The sequence below is a fragment of the Pyrus communis genome, chromosome 4 (assembly GCF_963583255.1).
Source record: "Pyrus communis chromosome 4, drPyrComm1.1, whole genome shotgun sequence".
Taxonomy (NCBI): domain Eukaryota; kingdom Viridiplantae; phylum Streptophyta; class Magnoliopsida; order Rosales; family Rosaceae; genus Pyrus; species Pyrus communis.
This window is the reverse complement of record NC_084806.1, coordinates 24,148,068-24,163,316: the sequence shown is the minus strand read 5'-3', so window position 1 is coordinate 24,163,316 and position 15,249 is coordinate 24,148,068. Positions and strand designations below refer to the sequence as shown.

Below are 15,249 nucleotides of genomic sequence, written 5' to 3'. Positions count from 1 at the left end.
TTATCATCCTTTTGTGTTCAATCTGTTATTGAATTTTCATAACCATGGTCGGAGTATATAAAAGCTTTTGTAGGTCGAGGAAATGAACCTTCACTTTTTTTAATCAAAGATTTAGAATCTGCTATATTTTTTAGTTACTGATCCTTCCTCAAGTCTTCATCAATATAAACCTTATAAAAGCTGCAGAACTAAGCGTTATACACGAGAGAAGATGTAATGTAATACCTTGAAAATGTACATAGACTGAATGACAATGGGCCTTTTGTAACCCTGTGGCTCAAATAGGAATAAGCTATACACTCTCCTATGGTTGGAGCTCAGATTGCTTCAATATTTTTATTTCTAATTCTGGACAGGTCCTCTCGATAAAGAATTTGGTCCATTTTAAACTAGGGATGAAGATTCAAACTCAAGACATTTTCCAAATATCAGTAAAGGAAGTTGCACAACTAGACTAAGAGAAACATCTCTTCCAACAATGCATAAATCATAGCCACTGATAGATTCAGAAATGTTCAAAATATCAGATACATTTCCTCATAGGTGAAAACAAATGGACAAAGATACAGCTCCTGACCACAAATTTTAGTTCAACCTGGTTTGGACATCACCTTGCAACGTTACCTGAACATGAGTTTTCAATGACATGCTGTTCTCAAAAGCTTAACTTACTCCGATGTGAAAGAAAGAATGTGTGCAAGTACTGATATTGTACGAATCATGGATGAATATGTAATATAAAATCGATAATAGCAATGTAATTCTCATTTATAAAAAACAGAAAAACAGAAAATCAATGCTCAATTTCCGAATAAAGACGACAAAATTGCCAAAACACCAATCACAACTATGATATTTAGAAAATAGTTAGACTGCAAAGGCTTATCTGGGCTTCCACCGATAGCTTGATATTCTGCTCAAATCTTCTGCTTCATATTATCTGACAGCTCTCATTCAGATTTGTTTGACATGTTTTGTTTGAACCTCTCATTCAGATTTTTCGTACATATTTTTTAAAACCCTCTTCTCTACACCCCGAGTTATATTTTAAACTAAAACACTGCACGATTGATTAGTTCAAGTGCAACTTGTCATTTCCCTACCTATTTTTCCATGATTTCTGTTTTTCTAGGTATAAGTATACCTAGAAATTTTGTACTTGTTTCAGTTTGCTTTTGATATTTGCGGTAATGTTGTTTTATCAGCTGATATAGCATAGTTGGATTATATTATTTGGTTTGTTCTTTGTGCCAGATGGAAAGCGTGCAGTAGCATAATGTCCTTAATATTTTTTTCCTTTTTTTTTTTTTTTGTTTGGATAGATATGGATCGAAGGAAGCTTTTATTGATCTTATTGTTAGAGATGTCTCATTTAGAGACGATTTGCATTTGTACGATTCTTGTGCTGCTGATGCTAAGGGCAAAACAGAGACATGTTGAACGACGCACCTTGACTAACCGTTCACTTGTTAGACGAGAGATTAGTTTGTGTTATCTGAATGGTATAATAGGGAATACTGATGTTGAATGTGTCAACGAATTGAGAATGGATAGAAGGACTTTTGGCATATTATGTGACTTACTTCGTCAAGATGGGAGGGTAAAAACGGATGGTTTGGTCTCTGTAGAGGAGCAGGTGTGTATGACTTTACAAATACTAGCAGATCATACTAAGAATCGTAGTGTTGGTGGTAGATTTTATAGGTCGGAGAGAGACTATAAGTAGGTATTTCAATAGTGTATTGCAAGGAATTTTGCGATTACAAGGTATCCTACTAAAAGTCCTTCAACCTGTGCCTATTGATTCTACAGATCCTAGGTGGCGATGTTTTAAGGTATGTTGATAATTATTTTCATTTTCCCTAAGCTTTAACTCTTCATTCCCTTTGTATAAATTAACAAAAGCTTATTTTTTTTGGTTTTTAGAATTGCTTGGGAGCATTAGATGGAACACACATTGATGTGCATGTACCTGAAATTGACAAACCAAGATACCGAAATAGAAAGGGTCGAGTCGCAACTAATGTATTAGGTGTGTGTTCAGGAGATATGCAGTTCATATATGTGTTTCCGGGGTGGGAGGGTTCCGCATCAGACTCTAGAGTGCTACATGATGCAATTACTAGGCCTAATGGTTTTAAGGTACCAACGGATAAGATTATTAGTTAGTCTCAACTTTGTAAGTTAGGTCTAGTTTTGTTTGTGAACTACAAAATACTAATATAAGGTCTTTTTTTTTATTAGGTTATTATTACCTTGTAGATGGTGGTTATACAAATGGTGAAGGATTCCTTGCACCCTATAGAGGAATACCTTATCATTTATCTGAATGGGACGGACGAACACCTTCTAATAAGGAAGAATATTTTAACATGAAGCATTCTAAGGCAAGGAATGTAATTGAACGTTGTTTTGGCTTGCTAAAAGGAAGGTGGGGGATACTAAGGAGTCCATCTTTCTGTCCGATAAGGACACAAGGTCGAATAATTACCGCTTGTTGCCTACTACACAATCTTATTAGGCAAGAGATATCTGTAGATCCAATGGAGAATGTGCCAATAATAGAAGATGGACAAAATACAGAAGAAGGTGAATATGTTGGTAGTGTTGAAACATCTGACTAGTGGACTGCAAAGAGGAATGCCATGGCTCAGGAAATGTATAATGAGTGGAGAGCAATTAGGAACCAGCAATCGAACTAGCTATATGTGTTAATGATAAGATTTTATTTTAGTTTTCCTTTTTATCATGCATATGTTGGATATTATTAAAATGATTGGATATTATGCAAATTGATTGGATATTATGCAAATTGATTCTTTGTATTGTATTTTAGTACATTCAAATATTTTTTGTTTAGGTATGGATAACCACAATAATTTGAATGCTTCTCAAGAGCCAAAAGGAAGAAGGCGTAAATGGGAAGCATTTGAGGAAGAAGTATTACTATCCGTTCTTGAGGATTTTGTTGCTCGGAAGCAACGATGTGACACAGGTGCTTTCAAACAAGGTACTTTGATTGAAATAGCGAAAGCTGTCAATGTTTTATGTCCTAATTCAAATATAAAGGCAACTCCACATATTGAGTCAAAGTTGAAGAAATGGAAAAAAAACATATAGTTTGGTCCTTGACATGATAAACACAAGTGGATTTGCATGGAATGATGTCAAAAAGTGCGTTGAAGTTGACGCTTTCTTATGTGCAGGTTCATATCCTATTTTATTTATACATTAGTTATATTCTTGCTGCTATATTTGTTATGCATGCTAAATTTTAGTTTTGCTATGTTCATATAATCTTAGAAAAATAAAGAAGCTGATGGATGGAGAAGCAAACCTTTTCCACTGTACGATAGATTTGCATATATATTTGGAAAAGATCGCGCAACGAGTAATGTAGCCGAAACCCCTGCTGAAATGATGGAGGAACAAAGTCATGATCAGGTTGGTGCAAGTGATATTGGAGGTGAAAATGTTGTATCTTCAATGAACCAACAAAGCCAACAAAGCACCCCATTTGAAAATAGCCAAAGAAAGAGGAAAAGAGCTATGGGAAATTCAAGTGATGGAACCGAGGCAATTATTAGTGGACTGAAAGAATTTTATGTTGAAAGTGGGAAGAGGATGCAAATGGTAACCGAAGCTTTAGTTCAAGGTACTGCAAATCATACTGACATAGCTAACGAACTTGAAGCAATGGGTCTTTCTCCTATGGATCAAATTGATGCATTGACTCTTATTTTGGAAAAACCACAAAATGTGGGAGTGTTCAGGGCAATCAATTCGGGACTCAAGAAAGTGTTCGTCCAAAGGCTTTTAAGCGACAAAGCAAGCGGATGAGTATATTATGTGGTGCCCTTAGACATGGATGTATTTTATTAATCGTATAATCTTAGGTTATGGCTTCTAACTTAGTTTTGCACTATGACGTATTTTGGCTAATGTTAACTAGGATTTTGTAAAGTATGGAGATCTACTTTGGAATGCTATACTATAGTTAACTGGCATTTTGTAAAATATCCTGGATGAAAATTTAGTGAATGATGTATTTGTCGGACTAAGAAATCCTTGGATCAAGTTACGTTGATATAAGTATTTGATGGCTAATGACGTTTAATGTGTGATAAGAAGACAAATTAAATCAACTTTTAAGGGCAAGTTGTGGATTGATTACAATAACAATTCAAGAGATTAAACTCAGAGCAATGTGCCCAAATATTTGTAGTAATTTGTACGATTGTTACTCCCATTTCAATTTCAATGCTGCTACACCTATGCCAACCCCAATTCCAATTCCAAACCCTCCAATTTTTAGGGCGTTGGACACATGTATTGGAGCTATTAAAATAGAACAATAATGTAATCCTAGTCTAAGCAAACACAAATATGGTGAATAATCCTGTTTTCATTATCCTGCTTCTTAGTCCGACACTGCACCAAACGCTTCACTAAGTTAGTCCAGCTTAGTCTAGTCTAAGCCAGTCCAACTTAGTCCCTGCAGCTAGTTCAGTCCGAGACAGTCCGGTGCAACAAACGCACCCTAAGTTCCTAACAAAAATTCCTCGGTGCTCTGAATAATTTAGAAAAATATAACAGGAATTTACCGTGCAAGACATGTGGTGTAGCTTGATTGGCTGATTGGGACCATCACTTACCCGATGACGTGTGGGAGAGGGAGAGAGGGGTAGAGAGGGGAGATGATAAAAAAATACATCCTTTTCCTTTCTCTTGTTCGTGAAGTCAGACGCACAGCAGCAGCAAGGAGGATTTTCCTTTTCCTCTCCTCCATCAAATCGTTTTTTCCTCTTTAAAGTCACTCTGGAACTCCAAATTTTGTGCAGTTTTTCCCCACGAACTTAGACTATCTCAGCGAGACAATCTCTACCCTCGAAGGTAACTTCTTCTAGGTTTTGTTTCAGTTTTGAAGAAACCCCAATTTCGAGTTTAAACCTAATTGGTTTTGATTCATTCTTAGTGGTAGTTGAGTTGGAGATGAAGTTATTTTTGGATTCGAGTTATTTATTTATTTATTTTGGTTTTACTTTTGTGGTTGCCATTCAGTTTGAATGATCCTTTCATCCATTTCTGTGGGTCAAGTAGTGAAATTGGGATTCTGAGAGAGATCAGTGGTTTTTTTTTTTCTGATTTTTTTAACATATATTTCGCTTTTCTGTTAGTTGTTGCAGTGTTTTGTTCATGATGATGAGTATTATTTAATTGCGGTAATTAGGTTAATTGTGTATTGGTCTTTTTTTGAGAACTTGGGAATTTCGGTGTACTTGAGGCTTCGGTGATTGTATTATGTTTCTTTGATGGCACTAAGCACTACTTGAAAAATGGAGTATATGCGGACCTGCTCATTCAATCTTTTTGAAGGCCCAAATTCATCCATTACATAACATTGTTTACTTTAACAGGGTTTCCATTTTGCTAGGGTGACAGTCTTTCAGAGAGTGGATTAGACAGAGATGGCAAATCAAGGTGCAAAGAAGCGCAAGGAAGAGAATGCCCGCCACATGGCCAATCTCCGTCACCTCATCATGGCCTGTAATGTAAGCTTTGGCTGACTCTCGTTCTGGTTATGCATAGTTTCATCTACAAATCCCATGGTAAAGCTTAGTGATGCTGATGTTGTGTTGGGGACTTGACAATGTAGGTTATTTATGTGCTAGTAAGGATGCTCATCTTCCATTCTAGTTTCACCTGGAAAAATTGGGTTGCTTTGCTTCTCACTTCTCTTGCTTATTACTTTCCCTATCAACAACTGGCCCAAATGGCAAATCCTTCTTATGGCGATGATGGGGAACTTCTAGATGGTGGCTTTGATATGGCTACTGGTGGAGTATGCGGGTATGTATTTGTTTTTAATGACATTTCTTATCATTTGAAAAACCTTTCTTTCTTGTTCATTTGTTTGCCGATAATTTTCAAAGAAATAGGATGGTACAGGATTTGGGTGTTGGAGGGTGATCAAGTTTAGGAATACCCTTGCAACGATTTCAACTTTGTGTTATGTGCTTGTCTCCTGGGTTACTTTAATAAATATGGTACTAAATTGTGTGATTATGTTCATTTAACTTCTCAAATTGGAAGATTCTTTATATTCAACATTAAAGCTGGTAGATTTTTTGAATTTTCAGTGTGGCCACAATTAGAGTACAGTGTGTGTTTCTCTTCTTTGGGAACTCAACATCAAATGAATAAGCAAAACCAACTAATTCCATGTTTTATCAATTGTCTCTCTTCCATTACTTCATTGACATCTAACAACCCAGACAAGTTTACTTGCTGAAGAAATGTAATGTATAATTGGGGTATTAAATTACAACTTTTGTTTGTGGTAAAATCTTGACTTTTGGTTGGTCATGCGTTGCAGGTATTTGCATGATGTCATCTACATCACATGCTTCGTGCAAGTCATGTCCATAATCTCTGGAAAATTTTGGTACACATATCTGCTGGTGAGATCTAATTAACCATTTTTCTTGTTGCCACGCATTTATACATATATATATATACATATATATATATATTACCTGCTTAGAACCTTGCGTGGATGTTTTCCAATGAGGCGGATAGTCATCACCATTATCCTGTGTTTACTTACCAGGAATGAGAATGTAAGATTTGGGTATTGTTCTCATTCCTGACATATCTGAATTTACTAACACACAAGGAATGAAAATGTTGGGTCTTACGTTGAAAATATGTATTTCGTTCCCAATTTCAACTAGGTATTGTTCCCAACGGGGGCTTGTTTATCCCATACTAGAACAATATGAATATCATTCCCTTCCCATACCTAAATTGGAAGTGTACCTGCCCAAAGGGTGGTTAACCCTGGTGACCTGGAATCTTCTTGGGAAAAGGGCCATGAAAAATTTAGTATTTGACTTAAAAGGAAAATTAATGTGGTTTAATTGGGGATATCTCCCATGTGTCACTGTCACTTAATCTTTGAGTGGTTAAAATGTCTCATAAATCTGGTCCTTCTTCACTTTTATTTTTGCTTGTGTGGTCCGGTGGTAGCTTTCAGATGAGTAACACAAAGGGCCAAGTTTTCCTTTGGGAACTGTATTGTTGTACGACCTTCATCAGATGAGTTTCGATGGTTTGACTAGAATATTTGGAATAATTTCTGTGGGTCAGATGGTAATAGGTAGCGTTACACTTTGTTTTGTTGGTTTACAGATACCAGGTTTTGGAGCATACAAATCATTCGGTTTCATTAGAGGATTTATGTCTCAAGGTTCAGAGGTACCCTCTCTTGCTTCTGTAATTGCCTGATAGTAATATAGTTTTGATGTTCTGTGAATGATTTGATATCACTGTGTAACTATTAGGGGGGTGTTGAGGATGAAAAGACTCGGAAGAAGAGGGAAAAGTTGGAGAAGAAGGCTTCAAGACCCCAGTTTGTCAAGACAAGAAATAGATAAGGTACTTTAAATTGAGCCAACCTACCATTGCTTAAACTGACTACACTTGCACTCATACCATCAAGTTTCCTCACAAAAGAAACAAACCCTGCTACTCTTAATATTGACACAGGCTGTTCAAATCCAGGAAAAATATGACCAAAGGCCGCTCATAGTTGAGTACCGCTAGTATGGGTTACAGTGTCTTGCTGGAGTACTTGAACTGCCTACTATTGTTTAGGATCCGATTCGTTTTAGCAAACGTCGCCTTTGGGCAATATGCTATAACTGAATAGCTCAAGTAATGTTAGTTTCACTGTTGATCTTGTTGCTTTTGAATACTTCTTATTGATTTAGTCTCAAAATTGATATGAATTTTGAATTTGTGCGATACACACTTGCACAACACATGATGAAAAGTGAATGCATGTCCTCGAAATAGTTCCTGCTCTATTTTGTAAGTTTAGGGTTTTGGAAAGAAGGTAAAACAGCCATGGCCAGCGGATTAAGCAAACCTCAGTTGCTGCATATTTTACAGCATCCCCATATGGTTTCACGTTATTAGAGAAAAACTCCTCAACCCCATGGACAATCAATTGTCCGTTATTGTTGACATCCCACTCAGTGACCTCCACTCGGTTGAGAGAAGCGAATCTATGGGTGCTGCCAGGTAGGGAAGTAATGACGATAGGATGACCGGGAAGAGGAGCGTCGACCTTGGAAACATGACCAAAAGATGCCTCCGTAGTAGCCTTGTCGAACTTGAAGGGCACAACATGGTACTTGAGGAGCGCCAATGGACGCTGTGGGTGCTTGGACTTGAAGAAAGCATGGTCCGGAGGGCAAAAGAGGGTAAAAGTAGTGGTGGTGGTGTGGTATGGCATCGCAGCTTCCTCAAGAATGGCGTCTCGGGTAAGCTATATAGCTTGATACGCTTTGTCAGCGAGTAGGCTCGATACCAAACTTACATTGATTCCTGTCAATGGTTTGGATTGGTTGGTTTGTTCATGGGAGATGAAACGAGAGAGAAAAAAAAAAAAAAAGGCAAAACAAAGCTAGGCAGCTATAGTATTGCTTACTAGAGACGAGAGTGTTGCAGAGGGACGAAAGCTATAGTATTACCAACAAAACAAATAAAACACTTTTTGGCCGTTGGATTTCTATTTGATTATTGTTATTTTTTTTTACCAACAAACTTAAAACTAGAATTTGATCCTTACCACAACTTACAAATGTTGAGAGATATTATAAATTCAAGTACTCGTTATGTATCCTTGGTTGATTAAACAAAAAAACGTATTAACAAAATAGTTTCTCTATTGATATCCTATTTCAAAGGCAAGATTGGTCTAAAAGATGATAAATGCACACCCTTTTTAGCGTCTTACACACAATTGTTTAATCATGGTCGTTGATTCTATATGATTTATTTAATTTAATGGTTAAAAATAAAGAGATGTGTGAGATGCTTAAAGTTGTGTTAAATAATCTGTGTTTTTTTTCAAATTAGAGCAATTGGTAGCAATAAAAATATTTTGGTTTGCATAAATGATTAAACGACGACATACTAATCATATATCGACGACATAACGATAACATAACGATTATATATAGACATTTCTGCATAAAAATTTTAAAACTCCGTAGGCCTATTTAACTAAAGAATTATAGAGAGAATGAGAGAAAGACTGATGACAAGAGAGAAGAGAAGAGAGAATTGATGAATTATGAGGTGTGTGTTATCTCACCCCATTGTGCCCTTATTTATAGTAGTAAGAAAGGGAGAATCCTTCTCATTCAAGTAATACAGTACAATTAGGACGCTATCTAAAAGATACTACCAAATCCCATAAGGATTTACACATTTGCATTCCTAACTAAATTGAGCTGCAACAATCCCCATTGAGTATGTAAATACTAAAACAAAATGTCACTTCATGTATTCAGTGATGAAGTAAGAATAGTAGATGAACACTCCTTGAGTTTCATACTTCTAGTAAGAGGATGCCAATGAGATACTTTGAATGTACAACACATCATATCTTTCTTGGATATCTCAAACGATCATGCCAAAGCAAGAAAATGCTCTGAAACCAAGACTTTGGGCAGCCACGTGGTAGGCCTTCACAACTCCTATGGTTATAATATATAATCCACAAGGTTCTAAAAGACGCTAGACGCTATTCGGGCGGTGGACTAGGGTCTAGCGTCTAGACGGCTAGGCAAGGTCTAGGCGGGTGCCTAGGCAGACTAGGAGGATTTAATTAAATCTATTATATTTCATGTAAATAAGTGTTTGTTTATACTTAAAATATATATAGTTTCATCATAACCTCCAAAATAGAATGACATATATATTATGAGCTATTGGAACACAATGAAAACATGGGGAACAAGCATATAATGTGTGTTTATTTAAGTATTCAGCAAGTCTCTTACAATTTATTAGAAAAAATAAAATGCAAAATGAAAGTTATCTATTTTTTGTCTAAGTGAGTTGCAACCTAGGCAGGTGCCTAAGCGGTCTAGGTGGGTGCATCAATAGGTCTAGGGGCCCTTTCTTAACTTTCGAACGCCTAAGCATTAATCGGAGCGATGGCCAGCCGCCTAGTACTTAGGCGGCACTAGGTGGGGATTTTTAGAACAGTGATAATCCATCGAGAGGCGCTCCATCTTCTCATGAATATGCTTCTAGCCAAATCCATATAAAATGATACATAGATATTTTGAACCATTCTCTTTAGCAATTTCAGTATGATAATTACTCTCAAATATCCTTAAAGCTCAACAACGTTCTTTCGGAACGTGATGACACTAGTAGGAAAAACTATTTGCACAATGAAATCTTGCACAAATTAAACCTTGTCGCGAAATTGACACTAGCGCAACAAATTTAGTGAACAGTCGAACAAAAACATCTTAAAAGAAAAAAAAGTAAAAAAACTTGTGCGACAAAGAATCACGTCACGCAAGATACCTTTGCATGACGTAGACATACTTTCATCGCACAAAGCCAAAGGAAAAAGGTTGGGAAGGCACTAAGATTTTCCAGTTACTATCTTGCGCAACAACATCTTGTTGCACAAAGAGATCTGAAATGGCAAATTGAACGTTTCAACCAATGTATGAGACCTTTGCACGACGAACTATAAATTGACAGGTTCTCTCCCCCTTTTCCTCACATCATTTTCTCCAAAAACCCTCTATTTTCCCTCATTTTCTTTGCCCCTAAACCCCTAATATCCCAATTCATACGATGGTTGACTTCCCCGATGCTCCTGCAAAGAAAAATCTGGAAAAAAATTAGAATTTTTTTAAAAGGAAACTGTTATTAGCACTCTAAAAATCTCATTCTACACTTCTCACAAAGTGTATTTTTCTTTCTAATTATAGAAAATTTGAAATGCAAAATAAGATTTTATTTTTTATTTTTTTTTAGTGTCAATAACAATTCCCTTTTAAAAACTATTGAAACAAGTGAAGAGCAGAAGAAACCATTGGAGCTGAAAATTAAGTCATGAAAAAAAGAGCAACGGATTCATTTTTGTTATAAGTAGCTCTTAATGTGAAGTCAATAGAGGCATTTTTGGTTGTTTATAGGTTCTTAATGTAGAGTCAACATAAATATGCCATGTAAATATTCTACTGTTTGAGTAATGAACAAAAGTATCCTCAATGTTTCTAGCTATTCATTTATGACTCTTCAACGATTTTAAAACCCGCAGCAAAGCTCAAGTATTCATGCTTGTTACAACTAATCAGCAAGCTCTAATCATTAACCGTAAGAAAAAGACGATTTTAACTAAATTAATCAGAGAAATTAACCCACCTCAAGTCCTAGAAATTAATCAGAAAATCGAATTTAACAAAATTAATCAGCAAACTTCAATCATTTCGATACAAAAATCAATTGCAGAAGGAGAGAGATGATTTACAGTTTGCACCAGTTCAATATTTCAATGTTCTAACAAAAACTTGTCAAAATAAGCAGAAAAAGAGGTTGCGACAGAAGGAAATTTACCTTTTGTTGCTTGACCCAAAGGAGAGGAAGAGGAGAAAAGGGACTCTGCACGAACCAGATGAGAGGGAGAGGAGAGTGTGAGAGAAATATGGAGAGTTGAAAAGTGAACAACGCATAGGAGAAAAAGGGGTTGTATAATTGTATTGTCAGCATAAATAGTTCATTAATTGATAATTTTTATGCGCCTCTATGAGAAAAAAACGCGCTTTTAGAAAGCACGGGTAGACCTTGTTTTGCTTTCTGCTCTTTTTGATACATCATTTTTCAAAGAAAAAAAAAACTTTTTATTCTATTTAAAATGAATTTTGAATTTTAGCAATTCCAAATCATCTAAAAAATTTAAGCAATTCCAAACCATCTAAAAATAAAACGAATTTTGAATTTTAGAAAGTAAAATAATAACTTTTGAGTTACATGAATAAAATAAGACAAAATAAAGTTTCAAAGACGTAGCTAAAAATATAAAAGAAAAAAAAAAAAAAAAAAAAAACACTCTAGGTAATTCGAAACTTTCCACACACCCACATAGAGGAGTAGTTGCGGCAGTTGCACAGAACGAAGATGGAACCGTCATTTGCCGCACGTTATAGAGGAAACATCATGTCGTTCAACCCCCACAGTGCATACAAAAGAGGAAACGAATTCATTTTCGCCTGTTGCCAAGACCCTCTCCTCCGCATGTTTTTTCGAAGACAAACTAGTACGAATTCATCTTTCCTTGAAGTGAATTTTAGTTTCGTTGGATTTTGTTTGGTTGCTGAGAAAATAATTTAGAATGAAGGAAAATTTTTGTTGTATTCTCTACTAGGCGGCGTACGGATTCCTCTTTCTTAGAAGTGAATTTCGGTTTCGTTTAATTCTATTTGGTTGCCCAGAAAAATTATTTCGAAAGAAGAGAAAATTTTGTTGTTGTGTTCTCTGTTTGTATATTACACTATTGGTTTTATTCTTTGTTTGTGTATTACACTAGGCGGCGTACGGATTCCTCTTTCTTGGAAGTGAATTTCGGTTTCGTTTAATTTTGGTTGCCGAGAAAAATAATTTAGAAAGAAGAGAAAATTTTGTTGTGTTCTCTGTTTGTATATTACACTAGGCGGGGTACGAATCCCTCTTTCTCGGAAGTGAATTTCAGTTTTGTTTAATTCTGTTTGGTTGCCGAGAAAATTATTTAAAAAGAAGACGAAGTTTCTTTCTATCTAATTTTTTAATAGGAACATCCCAGATAGGCTAGAGTCGTCAATATTGCGCAAATAGTGTAGCGCATGCTATATCCAAATAGTGTTGGCTAAATGGGACAACTGCAAAACATTTAATGCCTTGGAGCAAAATCCTTCGACCTTGCTACACCTCACACAATGCGTTATTTAAAACTTTGATCTACAATGGGCTCTTGATTATCTTTTGTTTCCTGATTGCGAAATGTAGTTTGACGATCATTTTTGTATAGAGTGTTGAAATTGCCTATCTATAAAATTATTGCTATTCATTGGCTATATCTCACGTGCAACCATATATATGTGTTTTGATAAGTTAGTTTTTTTCTAAAATCATGTATTAATGGTCATTTAGTTCTATAGTAGTGATATTCTTCTTCACTTGTAAGTGAGAGGTCTTAGGTTCGATTCTCGCCAATGATGAATTTGAATCACATTATTGCTAATCTATTATAAGGCTCAGCTCACTCCTCCATGCATTTTCTATTCTTAATTATCACGTTTTTACTATTCGGGTGGGGTTGTTTATATTGGGGGAGGGGGAAAAGCATTCATAAATTTTTTTATGAATTGGATTTTGCAAAGGGATATTCCTTCACAATCTGCTTGCGATTGAAATCAATAATCATGGTTTCCTCAGGTGACTTTCCATAATTCCATTCATAAGCTACATTGTGTTTAACGTTAAAAAAAGGATAAGAACAACAGTTAACCAGCTTGCAGTTGCTTGAGCGGCTGAGTTATGTTCAGTCTCGCAGAAAAAAATGTTTTGATTAGGCAGAATCAATTAAAAATTTCAACATTATTCAACAGAATCAATTTAACAAAATTAGTTTTACATAGTTAGATATATGTATTGATTGGATTTACACAAAAAAATGTCTGCATATGACACACCCCGACTGAGATTAGGGCGTGCTGGCCGTCACACGGAGGTGACATAACCATGTGCACGTGCGGAAGCTAATATGATAGTAATATAAAAAGTACGAATAATTAAAAACTAGCATACAAAGTACTAAAACAAGTGCTAGCGTATGTGAGACACAAATTCAGAGCAAGCCTACAGCAGTCCAAAAGAAAGGATGCGACAATAGTACACCCGAAGGTGACCATACGCTGGTGAGTATCTGTCAGAAAAGCCGGGAGAACCCTCTGGGAAACCACCGAAACTGCTAAGCAACTAGAACCTAGAGGGGCGCAAAACAAAAGCGTGAGTGGGCAAAAACAAATCTTTTCTAAAATCATTTAGTAAAACACAAACTAACCCCTCGCCGTAAAACCTGTATACTTTCCCAGAAAATAACATATATACGTATGTATAGATATGCCAGTCATGCTCAAAGATATGCCAATCATGCTCAAGAATATGCCATGTCGGAATCTCATAATACAATGCAAGTGCTCAGGTATAAATCATAACAATAGCATGTAATCTGGCAGCCGGAGTCACCTAATGTGACTTGTACGGCTGCATATAGAGCTCAAATCTCAAACTCAATAACTGAACCTGCCCACGAGTCGGAACCAACTAAAGTGGTCTGTACGACAGGCCTGGGTGTAACATATATATACGCTCTAGTGCTACGATCACGTGAAGGCTGTGCGAATAATCGCGGGTCACCTACGAGTCGGAACCACCTAATGTGGTCTGTACGACAGGACTGTGCACCTAACTTGGATCCAAGCTGAGCGTGTGGTGCGGGAGGTGAACATGACGTGAAGGACTGTGCCCTACTCTGGGCGGGAGCACTAACACCGGGGGTGCAGGTTATGAGTTCTCTAAGCATCTCAAACTACTACTGAATGTAAATATGAACAACACTTACCTGGCACTTACCTGCGCGTCCACAGCACCCAATATGCATATGTATATATATATGCAATTACTAACATAACCCACGATGCATGAATAATGATAATGTAACGCATGGCATAACTAATAAATATTAATTCAATTTCTAGGAAAATATAGTATATAGGTATATACGGAAAATCAAAAGCCCACTCACTGGTAAGTGGAAGGGTCGTAGCCCCCCTGCCTCGAGTGCGCACGCTCGTCCTCGGGGTACGTATCACCTATATGCGAAATAACTATAAAAACATTAATTTTAAAGCACATAACCAACTTCTCGTAATAACTTCTCATACATTGCTCAAAATGGACAAAAGAATATACCAACGTGCTCTACACAACCTCAGGATCACAACCATATTTTTAGAAAAATTTTCCTCCGCCGCACGCGCCCTTATGCGCCGGCCACGCGCAGGCACGTGCCTGGCACGCTGACGGCGTCAACTGACGCCGTGAGGAATATTCCGTTAGTTCTAACGGATTCCGTCAACGGCTTCAGGAATATTCCGTCAAGTCTGACGGAATATTCCGTCTCCTTCCCCGGTGAACCTCCGGTGCCGTCGCCGGTGCCGGAAAACTGGGAAACCTGCAACTCGTGTTTTCTCGCTCGATTCTCAACCATTTTTCACGATTCTTGAACCAAAATGAAGCTTAGGACTAGTAGAACAACGTTACACAAGTTTCAAGGGCTAAAAATCACTAGATCATACCTGTCCACACAAACCAAAACCGGCCAACTTCTAA

General features: G+C 36.8%; 1 protein-coding gene, 1 long non-coding RNA gene and 2 pseudogenes across 5 annotated transcripts; 3 read left to right on the top strand and 1 right to left on the bottom strand.

Moving 5' to 3' along the window:
- The first annotated feature begins 1,050 nt into the window (after window positions 1-1,050).
- Window positions 1,051-2,702, top strand: LOC137730486 (protein ANTAGONIST OF LIKE HETEROCHROMATIN PROTEIN 1-like; annotated as a pseudogene).
- Window positions 2,703-2,805: 103 nt separating this feature from the next.
- Window positions 2,806-3,878, top strand: LOC137730487 (uncharacterized; annotated as a pseudogene).
- Window positions 3,879-4,713: 835 nt separating this feature from the next.
- On the top strand, window positions 4,714-7,862 carry LOC137730968 (uncharacterized). 4 transcript variants are annotated; one of them, XM_068469990.1, is made up of 7 exons: window positions 4,715-4,893; window positions 5,435-5,552; window positions 5,657-5,850; window positions 6,377-6,461; window positions 7,192-7,257; window positions 7,344-7,437; window positions 7,549-7,862. In XM_068469990.1, exons 2-6 carry the CDS (start codon window positions 5,469-5,471, stop codon window positions 7,434-7,436), a joined length of 522 nt encoding a protein of 173 aa, XP_068326091.1. In that variant the 5' UTR covers window positions 4,715-4,893; window positions 5,435-5,468; the 3' UTR covers window position 7,437; window positions 7,549-7,862. The 4 variants fall into 4 exon arrangements, with proteins under 4 accessions (XP_068326093.1, XP_068326091.1, XP_068326092.1 ...); XM_068469991.1 differs by having other exon boundaries at window positions 7,564-7,859; XM_068469992.1 differs by lacking the exon at window positions 7,549-7,862 and having other exon boundaries at window positions 4,714-4,893; window positions 5,418-5,552; window positions 7,344-7,438.
- A 1,950-nt stretch (window positions 7,863-9,812) lies between these two features.
- On the bottom strand, window positions 9,813-11,570 carry LOC137730457 (uncharacterized). The gene is made up of 2 exons (XR_011068165.1): window positions 11,437-11,570; window positions 9,813-10,693 (listed from the first exon to the last, which is right to left on the bottom strand). It is a non-coding gene; the product is annotated as an uncharacterized lncRNA (long non-coding RNA).
- Between the last annotated feature and the right edge of the window lie 3,679 nt (window positions 11,571-15,249).